The sequence below is a fragment of the Schistocerca gregaria genome, chromosome 4 (assembly GCF_023897955.1).
Source record: "Schistocerca gregaria isolate iqSchGreg1 chromosome 4, iqSchGreg1.2, whole genome shotgun sequence".
Classification (NCBI taxonomy): Eukaryota; Metazoa; Arthropoda; class Insecta; order Orthoptera; family Acrididae; genus Schistocerca; species Schistocerca gregaria.
The window spans coordinates 360,022,089-360,037,777 of NC_064923.1; the positions used below are offsets into that span (position 1 = coordinate 360,022,089).

Genomic DNA, 15,689 nt, shown 5'->3' on the forward strand with positions numbered 1-15,689 from the left:
AGGTCGTCTCATTGAATGGAGATAATGTTGAAATACACGGTTTTATAGCCAAAAGAGTGGGGACTAAGACAGTGTATTGTAATCCTGAATAAAACCTTCATGCTTAAAAAAAATGCGTTGCATTACTTATGGAACACCCCACGTAATATCGGATGGGTGACCTCAGATCACAACAGTTGCAAAGTCTATGAAGTGAGAAAGGGCGTTGCGACTCTGGCAAAACGTCGGTACATTTTAGTATTTAATAAGATGACGCGTCAGTCTGTGCAGAATGATGCTGTTGGTGTCATGAGTTTGAGTAAAAGGGTCAGCCGAACAGTGTTACGAAACAGCATATCGCGAACTATTTTCGAACGCTGTTCAGTGCCGTAATGTAAACGGAAAGGCATCTCTTCCCGTGAATCTGTGCTGTGGAACCAACGACCTCTCCTGAGACGGCGGCGCCCGGAAGAGACGTGACTGGTAGGCCGCCAAAAGCCGCGTCCTTCGTACGTGCGCAGAGTAGACGCCACCTTGACAAGTAGCCCAGGAGCCGCACATTACCCGGAAAAACACAGACGACTTCCCTGGTGATTAACATCGAACACAGTGTGTTGCCTACAATTTGCAAGAGATAAAGGTAAATGTCTGTACTTCGTATTCTTTGCTTTGGGGAAGCAGTGCTGTTGGAGCACTGCCTCAGCATTTGTTTAGACCTTAGGGCAACGGGGCTTAATCGCGCAGAAGTGACATGCCCTTGTAGCCGAATGTCGTAAAAACCAAAGACGAACGTAACACAGCAGCTCGAATTACTACTACAATACACGTGATTCGTGGAATATTATTGAAAGCAAGATGGCTTTTTATTCTGGATCAGAAACGAAGTGCGAAAGTTTTGTTTTTCTGCGCATAAAGTAGCTACATACCATCCAACCATCCCATCACATGGTTGCAGATGACATGGTGTTCGCTAAGTAAAAAACGGCAACAAAGAAAAGCGCACAGAAAATATGTCGCAAACAGCGACAATAATGGCTTAATACATGCTGTAACATACAATAAACAAGATTAAAAAACCCACTGATGATGGTGATAATTGTCGCCGTAACTAGTTTGGGAGAATAAAGAAATAAATGAATAACAAAGGTGTTTTGCATCAAGGCGGGATCAATTTCTAATAGTACTGTTTTTCATTGAATATATTAAGTATACTATGATTTTTTTCTGCAGCGAGACTTTGCTCTACTGAAATTCCAAATCTTTTATGCCGTTTCTTGCCCAGGGCGTCGTCTGTGAATCCCGTCCTGTCCCGAGGCAGCTCTGGGTGTTTGTAAGCGTTTTTTTTTTTTTTTTTTTTTTTTTTATTAACTCGCCTCCAACAGTGGACTGTCATTTTGATATGGTAGCCGGGAGGTGGGACTACCAACTCAACACCTTCAAAACTGACTGATTTCCTGTGAGGTAGTCTCCTTTAAATGAAGGGTTCCAGTTTTAAGGCACCAGAAACTCCGGAAACTCATCTCACACCGTTTCCCTTCTGCCGCACTAGACATGGGTACATTGCCCAAGGGCTACGACTTGTAGGCATGAGAGTGATTTGACAGCAGCAGAGATAAAATTCCATAGGTCGATCAAAGGGTATATATTGCTGGGTAGGATAAGAAAAAATGTAGTAAGGAAGTCTTAAGGTTGTTAGTATCAATGATAAAACGAAAGACAGGTGCAGGAATTGCGAGGAGGATTTAAATTAAGAGTTGGATAATAAAAATAGTATGCAGCTACAAGGGAATGGCTCTAAGGAGTAATGGAAGAGCGGAAATGATGGGAGACGGAACATGTCATGGGCCTAAAATTTCTTGGAAGCTCTGAAGAAGAAGTGGAAGAAGCCAGAGAAGTAATAAGGCGTTGTTAACAAGACAGTCGAAAACGCTACTTTGTGTATTTCATCAGTTCTGTAAATCGCCTCGGGCAAAGGGATTGCCCAACCTGCAAATCCATGATCGACATGTCGAAATTCTGAACGTGCTGAGTCAGAGCCATCCGCAGCTCGTGGTCTTGCGGTAGCGTTCTCGCTTCACAGGCCAGGGTTCTAGGGTTCCCGGGTTCGATTCCCGGTGGGGTCAGTAGGGATTCTTTTCTGCCTCGTGATGACTGGGTGTTGTGTGCTGTCCTTAGGTTAGTTAGGTTTAAGTAGTTCAAAGTTCTAGGGGACTGCTGACCACAGATGTTTAGTCCCATAGTGCTCAGAGCCATTTTGGGTCAGACCCTGATTCTGATCTCTTTTTTTTTTTTTGTTTACGAAAAGATTATAAACTCTACGAAAAAAATGGCGGATAGTTACTCCTTTTGACCTATACAGGAGACGCCAGCTTAACAATTTCACGCTAGTTGCTCCAAAGCAAGTGTGCAGGCGATGATGACAATGTCAGTTAAACGATGTCACAATACTGACAAAGACCACCCCCCAATGAGACGTATCGTTGTGCTTTGAATCATGCTTTCAAGCAAGCCTTTGTTTATTTGAAGTTTTAATTGTCCGAGTGGAACGAACTGATTAATTCTATAGGTTATTTGTGCAAGTGCTATCCAGTTTCCAAGTCGACATTTCACAGAGAAACTGGCATGACCGAGGATATTCAGTGACGGCCCTGAATGATTTTTCTTCCACTGCAATTCGAAAGCGACCTGGCAGGAAGTATATCACCTGCCTACGTTATACGCTCATACACTTCATCACTTGGGACGCAACGGTCCAGAAAAACCGACACCGCCATAATGCTTCTAAACTAAACGATAAAGCTCTCAGAACAGTTCATAAACATATCGTGATAAACAAACAGATGTTTTACTGACTAGTTACGGAATGGTATTGCTGCTGTCATAAAATACTTTTCTTTGGGCGGTTTATCATCAACAACAAATCATCCCAAATATGTGAAGTTTTGTAAGAAATATTCTCCTTTATTTGCAACGGTTAACAAGAGGGTGCCTGAAGTCAAACGCACCCTTCTTCTTTTGAAAGACGTTCCGAATCTGAAACAACAGATGAAAACTTCTTGCAGTATGGTTCCGCAGCTTGTATCAGTTGTGTTTAAAGGGGTCACATTTCTCTTATGGCTTTATAATTATAATTATTTATTGTTCTAAAGCAATTTGGGCGTTACGTCATCGTTAGGGGAAATAACGAGTGCTATATCACGGCTCAAATATAAGCTTTAAGCACAGATAGTCGTAGAAGGGTTGTATTTCACTTTGCAGCAATGGCAGTAACAGTTCTGGCTTCTGATACGCAACACAACGCCTAAACTTGTGCAGGTACCTACACAACTGTGAAAAGCACCAGTTTAACAATTATTACTTATGTCAGTGACGACAGCTGTTGTCTCCATTGATGTGAAGTGAAACACAACTCTACAAGACTATCCTTGCATATAACTTATGATTGTGCCATGACATGTCACCAACTAGTTATATATGTGTGACAATGGCGCAACGTCGAAATTTCAGTAGCAGAATAAAAAATTATACAGCCATAAACTAAGCATGAACTTTTTAAACAAATGGAAATCTCGTCAAAATTCATACTGTGAAAGGTAGATGACGCTATATGCCTTTTAGAATAAAGGCACGTTTTATGTGCGGTGTTAACTTGAGAAAGCGATATGCGATATGGGTGTCAGAAATTAATGCAGAACAGTGACCATAAGAGAAATCAAATTTACCAGCAATCTTCATATCGCTTTAAAAGGACTCCAAGTGCTTTTGTGGTGTAGTTTGCTTCGTGATTGAGACCTGAGTCCATCATTCCACGTAATGAGCGGAACAAGAGACAAAGGACTGGTTGGAAATCGATGGTTCCGTACCGAAGCGGACAACGTTGGTTTCATCCGCCGGAAAGGTTATGGCCGGCATTGTAGCGGATACAAAACGGGATTATTCCTATTGTTTACGAAGGAAAGGCTGAACCAGTAACTGGGGAACAATGTGCAAGTGTTCTGCATCGAATGCAAGGAAATATACTGAGATGAGGACTCGAATGCGAGAGAAGAACATAATCCTCCACGAGAACGTTGTATTAGCAGTTTTTAAATGGTGGAGTTTGAAGTATGCAGTAATTGTTGGATGACGGTAATTGTTGGATGACGCATTCCATTCACAAGATTTGACATTCTCAGAATTTTACCTATTTCCAGATCTAAACAAATTCGTGGCCGGAGTAAGTTTTGTGTCCAATGAAGATACCACATGGTCTGCCGAAAATTATTTAATCAAAATAAAATGTTGGGCAAACTGTGTTGTAAACAGCGTAACTTAAAACGTTCTCGTCAAGAAAAAATCATCCACTGCCAGGCAGAGAACTTTCCTCCTCTCCTTCATACATAGTGAGAAGTTTAATTTTCCTCTACCTTTTTGCTCGCGGCTTCGCACGCTGACAAAATCATTGGCTCGCTTCAGTGCTCTTTCGTGCCACCTGGTGGACGCACTGAACAATACAAATAAGAAATGTGCGCTTAATTATTTTAAAGCATTCCGGTCAATCTGCAGCAGTACTGCACAATTGCTGTATTGGTCACGTAGTAGGAAGCCAGCAGGTGATAAACTAATGACTTTATTGGCGCGTTTCGGGCAGAACCCATTATCAGTCCGTCATGAACATCTTGCTGATCAAATGTATGAAGACAGCATGTAACATAGCTGAAACGCTTCAAATAAAGTCATTAGTTTATAAGCTAGTGGCTTTTTATTCCTTAAGCAATATAATAATTGTCCAGTACCCCTGTTGATTTGCAATATAGTCACATTCTTCCTGCGTGACTTTGTCACAATTACAAGAATTCCGGACAACTGTCTACGTGAAAGAAATGCCATCTGGTCATTTTCCAACATTTGTACATGTGACTCATCCTCTTCCCCGGCCCATCCCTAAGAGAATTGGGTTATTTCATTCCCATTGTATTTCTATGTAAATAAATGTAAATGTCGTGTGACTAGGGTCTCCTGCCGGATAGACCGCTCGCCTGGTGCAAGTCTTTCGATTTGACGCTACTTAGGCGACTTGCGCGTCAGTGAGGATGAAATGATGATGATTAGGACAACACAACACCCAGTCCCTGAGCGGAGAAAACCTCCGACCCAGCCGAGAATCGAACCCGGGCCCTTAGGATTGAGAGTCTGTTGCGCTGACCACTCAGCTACCGGGGACGGGACTTCATGTAAATGATTCACGTGTTTACGAACTTTGGTTGAAATTGCTCCAGGCGTTCCTCAATTAGGCTTTTATATCACCCGTTTTCATCCCCGCTCTCAGCCAAAGGGACGATAGGGATGTCTTGCTGTCACAGTAATGTTTTCCAGTGATACGTGTACCAAGAAATTGTTTCAGTCGTTACGGAGATTTGCTGATATGTCACTGTCTTTGCAATCCCCCCCAAGCCCAACTCCTAAGGTCGCAAATTTATCGGAAGTGTCAGTAATGTGCCAAGCAACCACTAAAACGATAGATTCGATACTGATATCGATCGTTATCGTATGTTTTTACATGTCACAATTCCTCACCTCAAGAAGAATATAAAAAACTCCAATCCCAAAGAAAGCAGGTGTTGAAAGATGTGAAAGTTACCGAACTATCAGTTTAATAAGTCACAGCTGCAAAATACTAACGCGAATTCTTTACAGACGAATGGAAAAACTGGTAGAAGTCGACCTCGGGGAAGATCAGTTTGGATTCCGTAGAAATGTTGGAACAGGTGAGGCAATACTGACGCTACGATTTATCTTAGAAGAAAGATTAAGGAAGGGCAAACCTACGTTTCTAGCATTTGTAGACTTAGAGAAAGCTTTTGACTATCTTGACTGGAATACTTTCTTTCAAATTCTGAAGGTGGCAGGGTTAAAATACAGGGAGAGAAAGGCTATTTACAATTTCCACAGAAACCAGATGGCAGTTATAAGGGTCGAGGGACATGAAAGGGAAGCAGTGGTTGGGAAGGGAGTGAGACAGGGTTGTAGTCTCTCCCCGATGTTATTCAATCTGTATATTGAGCAAGGAGTGAAGGAAACAAAAGAAAAATTCGGAGTGGGTATTAAAGTCCAGAGAGAAGAAATAAATACTTTGAGGTTCGCCGATGACATTGTAACTGTGTCAGAGACTGCAAAGGACTTGAAAGAGCAGTTGAACGGAATGGACAGTGTCTTGGAAGGAGGGTATAAGATGAACATCAACGAAAGCAAAGCGAGGATAATGGAATGTAGTCGAATTTAGTCGGGTGATGCTGAGGGGCTTAGATTAGGAAATGAGACACTTAAAGTAGTAAAGGAGTTTTGCAATTTTGGGAGCAAAATAACTGATGATGGTCGAAGTAGTGAGGATAGAAAATGTAGTCTGGCAATGGCAAGGAAAGCGTTTCTGAAGAAGATAGAGTTGTTAACAATGAGTATTGATTTAAGTGTCAGGAAGTCGGTTCTGAAAGTATTTGTGTGGAGTGTAGCCAAGTATGGAAGTGAAACGTGGATGGTAAATAGTTTAGACAAGAAGAGAATAGAAGCTTTCGAAATGTGGTGCTACAGAAGAATGCTGAAGATTAGATGGGTAGATGACATAACTAATGCGGTGGTATTGAATAGAAATGGGGAGAACAGGAGTTTGTGGCACAGCTTGACTAGAAGAAGGGATCGGTTGGTAGCACATGTTCTGAGGCATCAAGGGATCACGAATTTAGTACTGGACGACAGCGTGGAGGGTAAAAATCGTAGAGGGAGACTAAGAGATGAATGCACTAAGCAGATTCAGAAGGATGTAGGTTGCATGAAGAAGCTTGCACAGGATAGAGTAACATGGAGAGCTGCATCAAACTAGACTCAGGACTGAAGACAACAACAACAACAACAACAACAAAAACAATTCGTCACCCCACATTCACTCCCAGGGGGCACTTAATTATGCAAATAACAGGTAATGCATGTACAAAATTTGCTTGAAATTGCTCCAGACGTTCCTGAGTTACTCTGGTACGTCACCCTCTTTTTTACCCCCACCAAATTGGTCGGTGGTTCTTATTCCCTTAGAAATTTTCACGGACACGCACACAACATCTCACCAAAACGTCATTGTAACCGGATGAATGGAGTAGGAATACAGAGAAGATTAACAAACAAACCTTCATATATTAGATGCTGGGCAGAGTGGCAATGACCTGCCAGATAGGAGAGAAATACGTGTGCGTGCGAGCACCGACTGGCAGCAGACACATGCGGAAGCGTCGACCACTTACCGCGCCAAGATAATTCTCTGCAGCGGGTGCCTCTTCCGCTTGTCGGCGCCGGTGTTGGCAACACTGTCGCCGCCAGCGCCGCTGAGCACTTCGCTCACGGACATGGCGTCACTTTCTCTGCGCTCCGAGCTTCCGTCACGCCTACAGCGACGACTGACAGCTGATCCGCTCGCGCCGACACCGTCCGTCGGGGTATGCGCGGCGCGGCGCGAAAGCAAAGCGGAAAAGTGAGCCGCGCACGGTTCACGCTCGGCTGGCCAACCGAGCAGACTGTTGAGACTCACGGCGCATGCGCAGTTGGCCCGGGCGTGGCCGCCCTCGCCGTTTTATACGCTACGGCGGCTGTCGGCGGCTCCCCCTGGCCGCCGCTTTCACTGTCTGTGTTGGGAGACGGCGACAATGGCTCGGCGAGACCCCTGACCCACGCCGCTGCCCCGCTTGCGGGAGGTCACGGACCGCCGCGGAAGCACAAAACCCTGCGGCACATCTGCGCCGCCATCTCGGCTCCACGTGCGACCCGGTGGCCACATCTTTGTTTACATGAGATAACGTCTCCTCGCGCGTGTCGAGTCGGCGCCTCGCGGCTGCCTCATTTCAATAACAGAAACGAAGGTCGCCGTTCCCTCGGGGTGCCCTAGGGATTCCCCCAGAGAGGCCACTGGGCCATTGTTCTTGTGACTGTAAACAATTGTGATAACCAAGCATGTTTCAAAGGTGCAGACGAGTTCTAACATAAATCAGTTTGGCACAACCAAGGAAACTATTGCCTCGACATTCCATGAAGTAACATCATCGAGTGGCTACGTACGAGTGTACTATCTGGTCGAAGGATTCGGACACCCCTATGCAAATGTCACAAGAGGTGGAACCACCAGTATAAAGGGTCGCGGGCTAGTATTATCAGAAAAATGCCTCGGTCAGGAAGGCTTATTGACTTCTAACGCCAGCCGTGGTGGCCGAGCGGTTCTAGGCGCTATAGCCTGGAACCGCGCGACCGCTACGGTCGCAGCTCCGAATCCTGACTCGGGCATGGATGTGTGTGATGTCCTTAAGTTAGTTACGTTTAAGTAGTTCGAAGTTCTAGGGGACTGATGACTTTAGCAGTTAAGTCCCATAGTTCTCCGAGCCATTTGAACTATTTTTTGACTTCTAACGTGGGCTAGTCATTGGGTGTGAAAGATCCATCAGAGGCATTTCAGTCCTACTATAGCTGCCCAAGTCGACTCTTGGTGATGTGACAATCGAGTGGAAACGCAAAGGAACAACCACAGCTAAAGACCAAGCCGACCGCGCTTACTGACAGACAAGAACCACTGGGAGCTGCGGAAAGTGGTTGAAAAAAATTGCATGAAATTGGCAGAAGAAATCACTCGTGACTTTCAAAGTGCCACCAACAGTCTAGCTAGCGCAATGACTGTCTGTAGAGAGTTAAAAAGAATGGGGTAAAACGGTCGAGAGACTGTCTAAAGCCAAACATTTCTGTACTAAGTACTCAGCGACGCTTGAGGTGGTGTAACGAGAGTCGTCATTGGATAATGGATGACTGGAAACAAGTGATCTGAAATGATAAATCATGCTGTTTTCTGTGGCAAATCGACGGAAGGCCTTGGGTTTGGCGAATACCTCAAGAACATTACCTTTCGTCATGAGTAGCGCCGGGCAACGGCCTTGCCGCAGTGGATACACCGGTTCCCGTGAGCTCACCGAAGGTAAGCGCTGTCCGACGTGGTCGGCACTTGGATGGGTGACCATCCGGCCCCTCCTTGCGCTGTTGACAGTTTTCGGGGTGCACTCAGCCTCGTGATGCCAACTGGGGAGCTACTCGACCGAATAGTAGCGGCTTCGGCCAAGAAAACCATCATAACGACCGGGAGAGCGGTGTGATGACCCCACGCCCCTCCTATCCGCATCCTCCACCGAGGATGACACGGCGGTTGGATGGTCCCGGTAGGCCACTCGTGGCCTGAAGACGGAGTGCATGAGTAGTGCCAGCAGTGAAATACGAGGAGGTGGTGTTATGACATTGCACTTCATAAAATATGAATGCCAAAGGATATGAACACATTTTACAGCATTGGGTACTGCGACTAGTAGAGGAAGAGTTCCGAGTCGATGATTGTATCAACAGGACAATACACCATGTCACAAAGTAGCATGTGTGAGACAATTGTCTGTGTCCAATAAAATTCCCGAACCCAATGTAACGGCTTTGGGACGAATTAGAATACAGAATTAGTTCGAGACCCAGCGCCAAATACCACTACCCTCTCTAATTTTAGTGCTCGGGGCAGAACGGGCTGCCATTCCTCCACAAACATCCAAAAACGTCACTGAAAGTGTCCTAATCAGAGTTCATGCCGTCATAAGAGACGGAGGGTGAACAAACTCCATATTAATGCCTACTGATACGTGTACAGATCCTTTTTGTCAGACAGTCTCTCTTCCAGATCAAAGTAGTGTTGCTGTTACCTGCCAGTGCAAACAAGGAAAGTTATCTACCAATAACCAGTCAGAATATTCGCATTGTGCAGCTGTTGGTATCCATTATGTAATCAGCTTGATAGGGCGCTTCGTGAAGAACAAATATTCACCTGCTACTAACCTACCTGCACTGGAGTCAGTGCGTAGAATCAGTGCCCGAGACGCTCTAGACTAGAGTGATATAAAGACTCACTGCCAAACGAGGAAACTCTGCTTCTCTTGATCATTGTGTAAGCTGGTCGTGTTTATGCAACATTCTGAGATTCAGAAGCACTTGCGCTCTGCCAAAATTTAGCGCTTGCCAAAATGAAAGACGGGTTGACGACATTAGAAAACATGCGAGAGTAAATGGGCGCATGAAGAGTGTGACGGATGAAGTCTAAAGAATGTGTTCATAGAGCGGCGGATGTCAAATTTGAGTAATGATCGTGAGAATGATGATGGTCATGATGTTGATGATGATAAGTAATACGTGATGAGCGTGTTTAGAAATAGATGGGGGGCAACAATGAAATGTTGGTTATTCTAGATGACAAGCCAGAATCCAGTAACGTATAGAACAAATAAAAGAAGAAACGAGGAGAAGTAAGGGATCGTCACGAGGGAGAAGAAGTTGATCAGGCTTGCAGGAATTTAAAGATGATGGACGAATTATAGAATGGAGAACGTGGTGCCAAGGGGAGCTGCATTCGAGCTGTAATGCCACCATCCAAGTACGGCTCGTCCCTTGTCGAGTCATGGTCCAGTGTGTTTGAGGGAGGTCACTAACAAAGAAAGAAACTTCAGGTACTTAAGAACTAGTACACATCATTGTCCACCACAGACACATTTGTAATGACTGACTCACTGGTGCACTGATTAACGAATTGTCAGTTTTATTGGAGTTCCCCAAACATGAAATGGAAATTTGCCCTTGATTAAGTATTCAGATATAAGAGAGAGACCATAACAGAGAGGTTCCTGACATACTCAGGAACAGTCTTCTGGAATCTTAATTCGGATGCAATCTTTGTGAGAGTATTTGTTTATTTACTCAGTATGGCGGCAACTGATAAATTCAGACAAAAATCAAGGTGTTCATTTTCTTCCTAGAGGAGGCGCAGTGCTACAAAAAGACTGTGTTTCGATGCACTGGAGTCAAGGAAGGACGGGAAACCTCTGCAGACAAAAGACCTTGTCCGTTCTCTAAGTACCAACAGGCAACCATTGACCACTGCCCCTTCCAGCAGTTGGTACTAGCCCTATTTGTTAAGCACGGAAGCTCACGGGCATACAGACGTTCTGAAGTCTAAATCCTGAGACCACTGCTGCCGTACACCAGTTTACCATCTTCTGTACGGACCAACGGTTGCGTCAAGATAACTCAGATTTGCATGCGATAGACTGTCGCCACTCGGCACTTGCCGCCTTGTCGGATGAAAGTTTGCCTGCCCATTACCCTGGGCAAAAGATAGATATGTCGATAGCACGTACTCTGGTAAGTCAAAACATTATGGCCACTGCCTACGTGACGTTTGATGCCGTTTGGTGGCGTTGCGGACAAGTGACGCTGTAACAAAAGTGTGTAAGCGGAGCAGACACGTACGAGGGATGATCCTAGAGAAGATATGGGCTGCAAATGGAGAAATCCTTGAGATAAGCGACTTTGGGAAAGGGCAGATTATTATTACGCAGAGCGTGTCAACGAGTGTCTCGAGCCGACCGCAGTGGCCGTGCGGTTCTAGGTGCTGCAGTCCGCAACCGCGGGACTGCTACGGTCGCAGGTTCGAATCCTGCCTCGGGCATGGATGTGTGTGATGTCCTTAGGTTAGTTAGGTTTAGGTAGTTCTAAGTTCTAGGGGACTGATGACCTAAGATGTTAAGTCCCATAGTGCTCAGAGCCACTTAAACCATTTTTTTTGTGCCTCAAAAACAACTAAGTTGGTCGAATGTTCATGTGTTACTGTCGTGAGTATACAGGAAAGAGCTAGAAGGACAGTTAAACTACCACTAGGCGCTAAATGGTTGGACGTCCACAACTCTTCGCAGAACGTTGGGTTCGGAGGCTTGTCTACTTTGTAAAGTAGGATAGATGGTGATCTGTGACATCTGTGCCGAAAGAGCGCAGTGCTGATGTACGAACAAGTGCTTTGGAGTACAGCGTTCATCGTACATTGTTGAACATGGAGCTCAGCAGCAGACCACGCCTACGTGTTCACATGTTGACCCACTGACATCGTCAATTTTTTTTATTGTTTTTTATTTTTACTATGGGACTTAACATCTATGGTCATCAGTCCCCTAGAACTTAGAACTACTTAAACCTACCTAACCTAAGGACAGCACACAACATCCAGTCATCACGAGGATGAGAAAATCCCTGACCCCGCCGGGAATCGAACCCTGGAACCCGGGCGCGGGAAGCAAGAACGCTTCCGCACGACCACGAGCTGCGGACCATCGTCAATTACGACTGCAGTGAGTTCGGGACCATCATGATTAGACGTCGATCAATGAAAGCGAGTCCGATCTTCAGGTGAATCACATTTTTGGTACACTAGGTCGATGGTCGTCTCCACAAACGCCATCAGGGTGAACGGCGGCTCGAAACGTGCAGTGTGCCACGGACACAGGCTGGTGCGAGCAGTATTTTGCTGTGGGAGACATCCCCCTGCGTTTGCATGGGGCTTGTGGTAGTAATTGAAGACACGCTGACAGCTGCGAACCACCTGCATCCCTTCATGCTTGATGTCTTCCCCGACGGCGACGTCATCTTTCAGTAGGATAATTGTCCGTGTCTCAAAGACAGAACGGTGCTACAGTGGTTTGAGGAGCGTTATAGGCCCTTGTGGCCTGAACACGGCGTGCTTTATATAGTGAACTCACGTTGAAGTCTCGGCGGCCAAAGTCGCCTGATGTAAATCCAATGCAAACAGTCTGGGTCGCTATTGTGCGCCATCACCGCTTACGCATATCAGCGGTCTGTTATTTACGCGAGTGACATGACGTGTGCGTAGACATCTAGTGCCACATACCTCCACAAACCTACCAACAAACTTACGGATCCTTGATACGCAACATCAGTGATATTAAGCAGGTAGTTATAATGTTAGGGTTCATAATTGTTGGTACCACCGATTGCAATTGGCGTGCGTTGTTGCCGCGAGACTACACACCAGCAGGCCGTAAGCTGTCGTCGCAATCACTCTCTTCAGTCGACTCGATAGCTACGTCATGTGTTCAGCACTCTCTGTAATGTGTTACGATTCTCCTCAGATGACGTCAGTAGTTTTGAGTTCCGTACTTTAAAATCCAAGGGCAGTTCAGATTCTTTTGAAAATATGTATGTTGACTCCTGCGTTCATTGACTATCATCTATGTATATCTGCAGTTTGTTTTGTCAGTGAAGGCCGCTCTCGGCAATACATTTGTAAATTCTAGGGAAATATATCCCATTGCTAAAACTTCAGTCCGAATTAGAGCTGTAAGCACTGTTCCCTTTTTCCAGTGTCCTAATTAATTGGGATCTCCTGCAAGGAATGATGCTGAATGCCTTCCACGGTCGGGACTGAGTTAGATCTTTAGTCGGTTGCTGGCAGTTTGACAGTTTCCGCCGTAGGATGCAGAGATAGCCGCTCCGGCCTGAGAAATGAGCCGTTCACGACTGCCCGGCGTTTAAAGACACAGCAGGAAAATGTGCGAGGGGAGAGAGGGGGCGGAGGGGTCGTTACAATCAACCTAAAATAAGCAGAAGCAACGATTCCACAACATGTATCCTTTGACACTAGGTATAAATGTCACATTACGCTGCAATTTATCCAATGCTGATAGCCTTTGTTGCATAGAAATAGATTTAACAATCAACAATTAAGCTCAAAATAGTTCAAATGGCTCTAAGCACTGTGAGACTTAACATCTGAGGTTGCCAGCCCCGTAGACTTAGAACTACTTAAACCTAATTAACCTAGGGACATCACACACATCCATGCCCGAGGCAGGATTCGAACCTGTGACCGCAGCAGCAGCAGCGCGGTTCCGGACTGAAGCGCCTAGAACTGCTCGGTCACAGCGGCCGGCCAACAATTACGTATTCAGAAACATTATTCTGTCTAGATGATTCAGTCTTAAAAGGTGCAAAATTAAACGAGTGATCTAGCATGGGCGGCAAGTGGATATGTTACAATAGTTTTTATTTTATTAGAAAAAAATGGAACCTGAGAATTCAAATGAACAGGTTACTTATTGGAGGTGGATTCGTACACGTACGATAAGTGTATTACGTTTAAGCTTCAGTTTGTGAAGAGTATTGTCGAACAAAGGATGCCGATGGATGTTTCCTTGTCGCTGAACATTCAGCTCGTGACAGAGATCCACTTGAAAGAGCAGCAGAGCACACGCTGCTGTCATCTGTGTTTATGTTTCTTGAGCTCCATGTGAGGGTTCTGGTCACGGGTTCTCTTTTTCTCCTCGGGCTGCGTCTTCGAATAATAGACATCGCAAAACCGTCTGAAATAGCGAAAACGTTTGTGTCAAAAGGAGTTTCGAATATGACGGATGCAATACAAGAATGAAGATAAGAATGTCCCTTTTATACAGTTTCTAATGCAAATGAAGTGTAATAATGAACAAGGTAGAATTTGCAGCTTTTCTGTACTGAACGTTTCTCCTATTATCACCGGTCTTAGAAAAGCGTATGGCGTCATCTCAGTGGCACGTAATCAATCAGTTAATCTTCGTATTGAGAAAGGATTCCCCTTTCCATCCGAGTAACTAACATTGTCTGGAGATGTGTGCGGAGGTTATGTGCGACCAAAATGAGAAAAAAAGGATGCTGCTCTCGCGAAACCACGTTGGGAAAATTAAGTTAAACTAAATATTTGTTTTGTAAATAAAACTGCTTTTTCCTGCTGCTAGTTAACTTATTTATCCCATACGTGTTTCGCCTTCTCCTGATCTAAGGTATCATCAGGAGGATCTATAACGATACAGTCTTGTTAGTTATAGATAATCAAACAGTTCACTACGCAGTTTTTGTAAAAAAAAAGTAATTACTTACGATTTGCTGATTGCGTTTCTTCACATCTGGTCTGGAGGTCGCACTACCACTTTTATCACTCCAGACCAGATGCGAGTAAAAGCAGATCATCAAACCGTAAGTAACTACTTTTTTTTTTTTACAAAAAATCGCTAAGTGAACTGTTTGATAATCTATAACTAACAAAACTGTATCGTTACAAATCCCACTGATGATGCCTTAGAATAGGAGAGGGCGAAACACGTATGGGGTAAATAAAGTAACTAGCAGCTGGAAAAGGCAGTTTTATTTACAAAACAAATATTTATATGCTTGCTGCGGAGGATGGCCACACAAACAAACTTGTAAAGTTAAACTATACTCGACGTTGAATGTGTTTCCTTCGTTCGAGAAGGGTTGATGAAAGTAAAATGAGAACGCTTCTTGAGGATAATAATAGTAATTTGTCCTTCTCTAAAATTGCGGACTAAACAGGACAGAGAATAATGGCTAGTACTGATTCGAAGTACCCTCACTCATGCACTACACAGTGGCTTGCAGGGTATGCATCTAGATACATAAGAGCAAATTCTTCCTTAAATCTTGCATTTAGCAGTGTCTGAAACTGGAAATGTGATTTCACAATACAGGAAACTGAATGCGAGCACTGTTCAGTCACAATCTTGGCAATGTATTAGTTAGTGTTATTTGCAGCGCAACCATCACTGAATATTTCGAAGTACCTACTAATCTGAATCTCCGAAGCCTTATCTTACATTTGTGACATGTAGTAATTTCGTCCTCAGATTCCTCGTGAAGTACTATGATTTATCGAAGGATTTTGCATCACTTTATAAATCTGTACCTGGCGATTTATAATTTAATGAACCACTGATTAGGACTAAGTTGGCTGAAAAATGCTGTGGTGTAAGGAATCCCAGTTTCGGTGGCATGAATCATAGTTA

General features: G+C 44.5%; 1 protein-coding gene across 4 annotated transcripts in view; it reads right to left on the bottom strand.

Annotated features, from left to right (window-relative positions):
* LOC126365928 (nocturnin) overlaps positions 1-15,689 on the bottom strand; it is a 392,287-nt gene that overhangs the window by 160,254 nt on the left and 216,344 nt on the right. Inside the window, exon 1 of one of the 4 annotated variants that reach the window (XM_050008689.1) lies at positions 7,251-7,544. The exons of the other annotated variants lie outside the window; for them this stretch is intronic. Coding sequence (XP_049864646.1) covers positions 7,251-7,354 — 104 coding nt within the window. The 5' untranslated portion in view covers positions 7,355-7,544. Of the gene's footprint in view, positions 1-7,250; positions 7,545-15,689 lie in introns of those variants that run through there. 4 annotated transcript variants of the gene reach the window in all.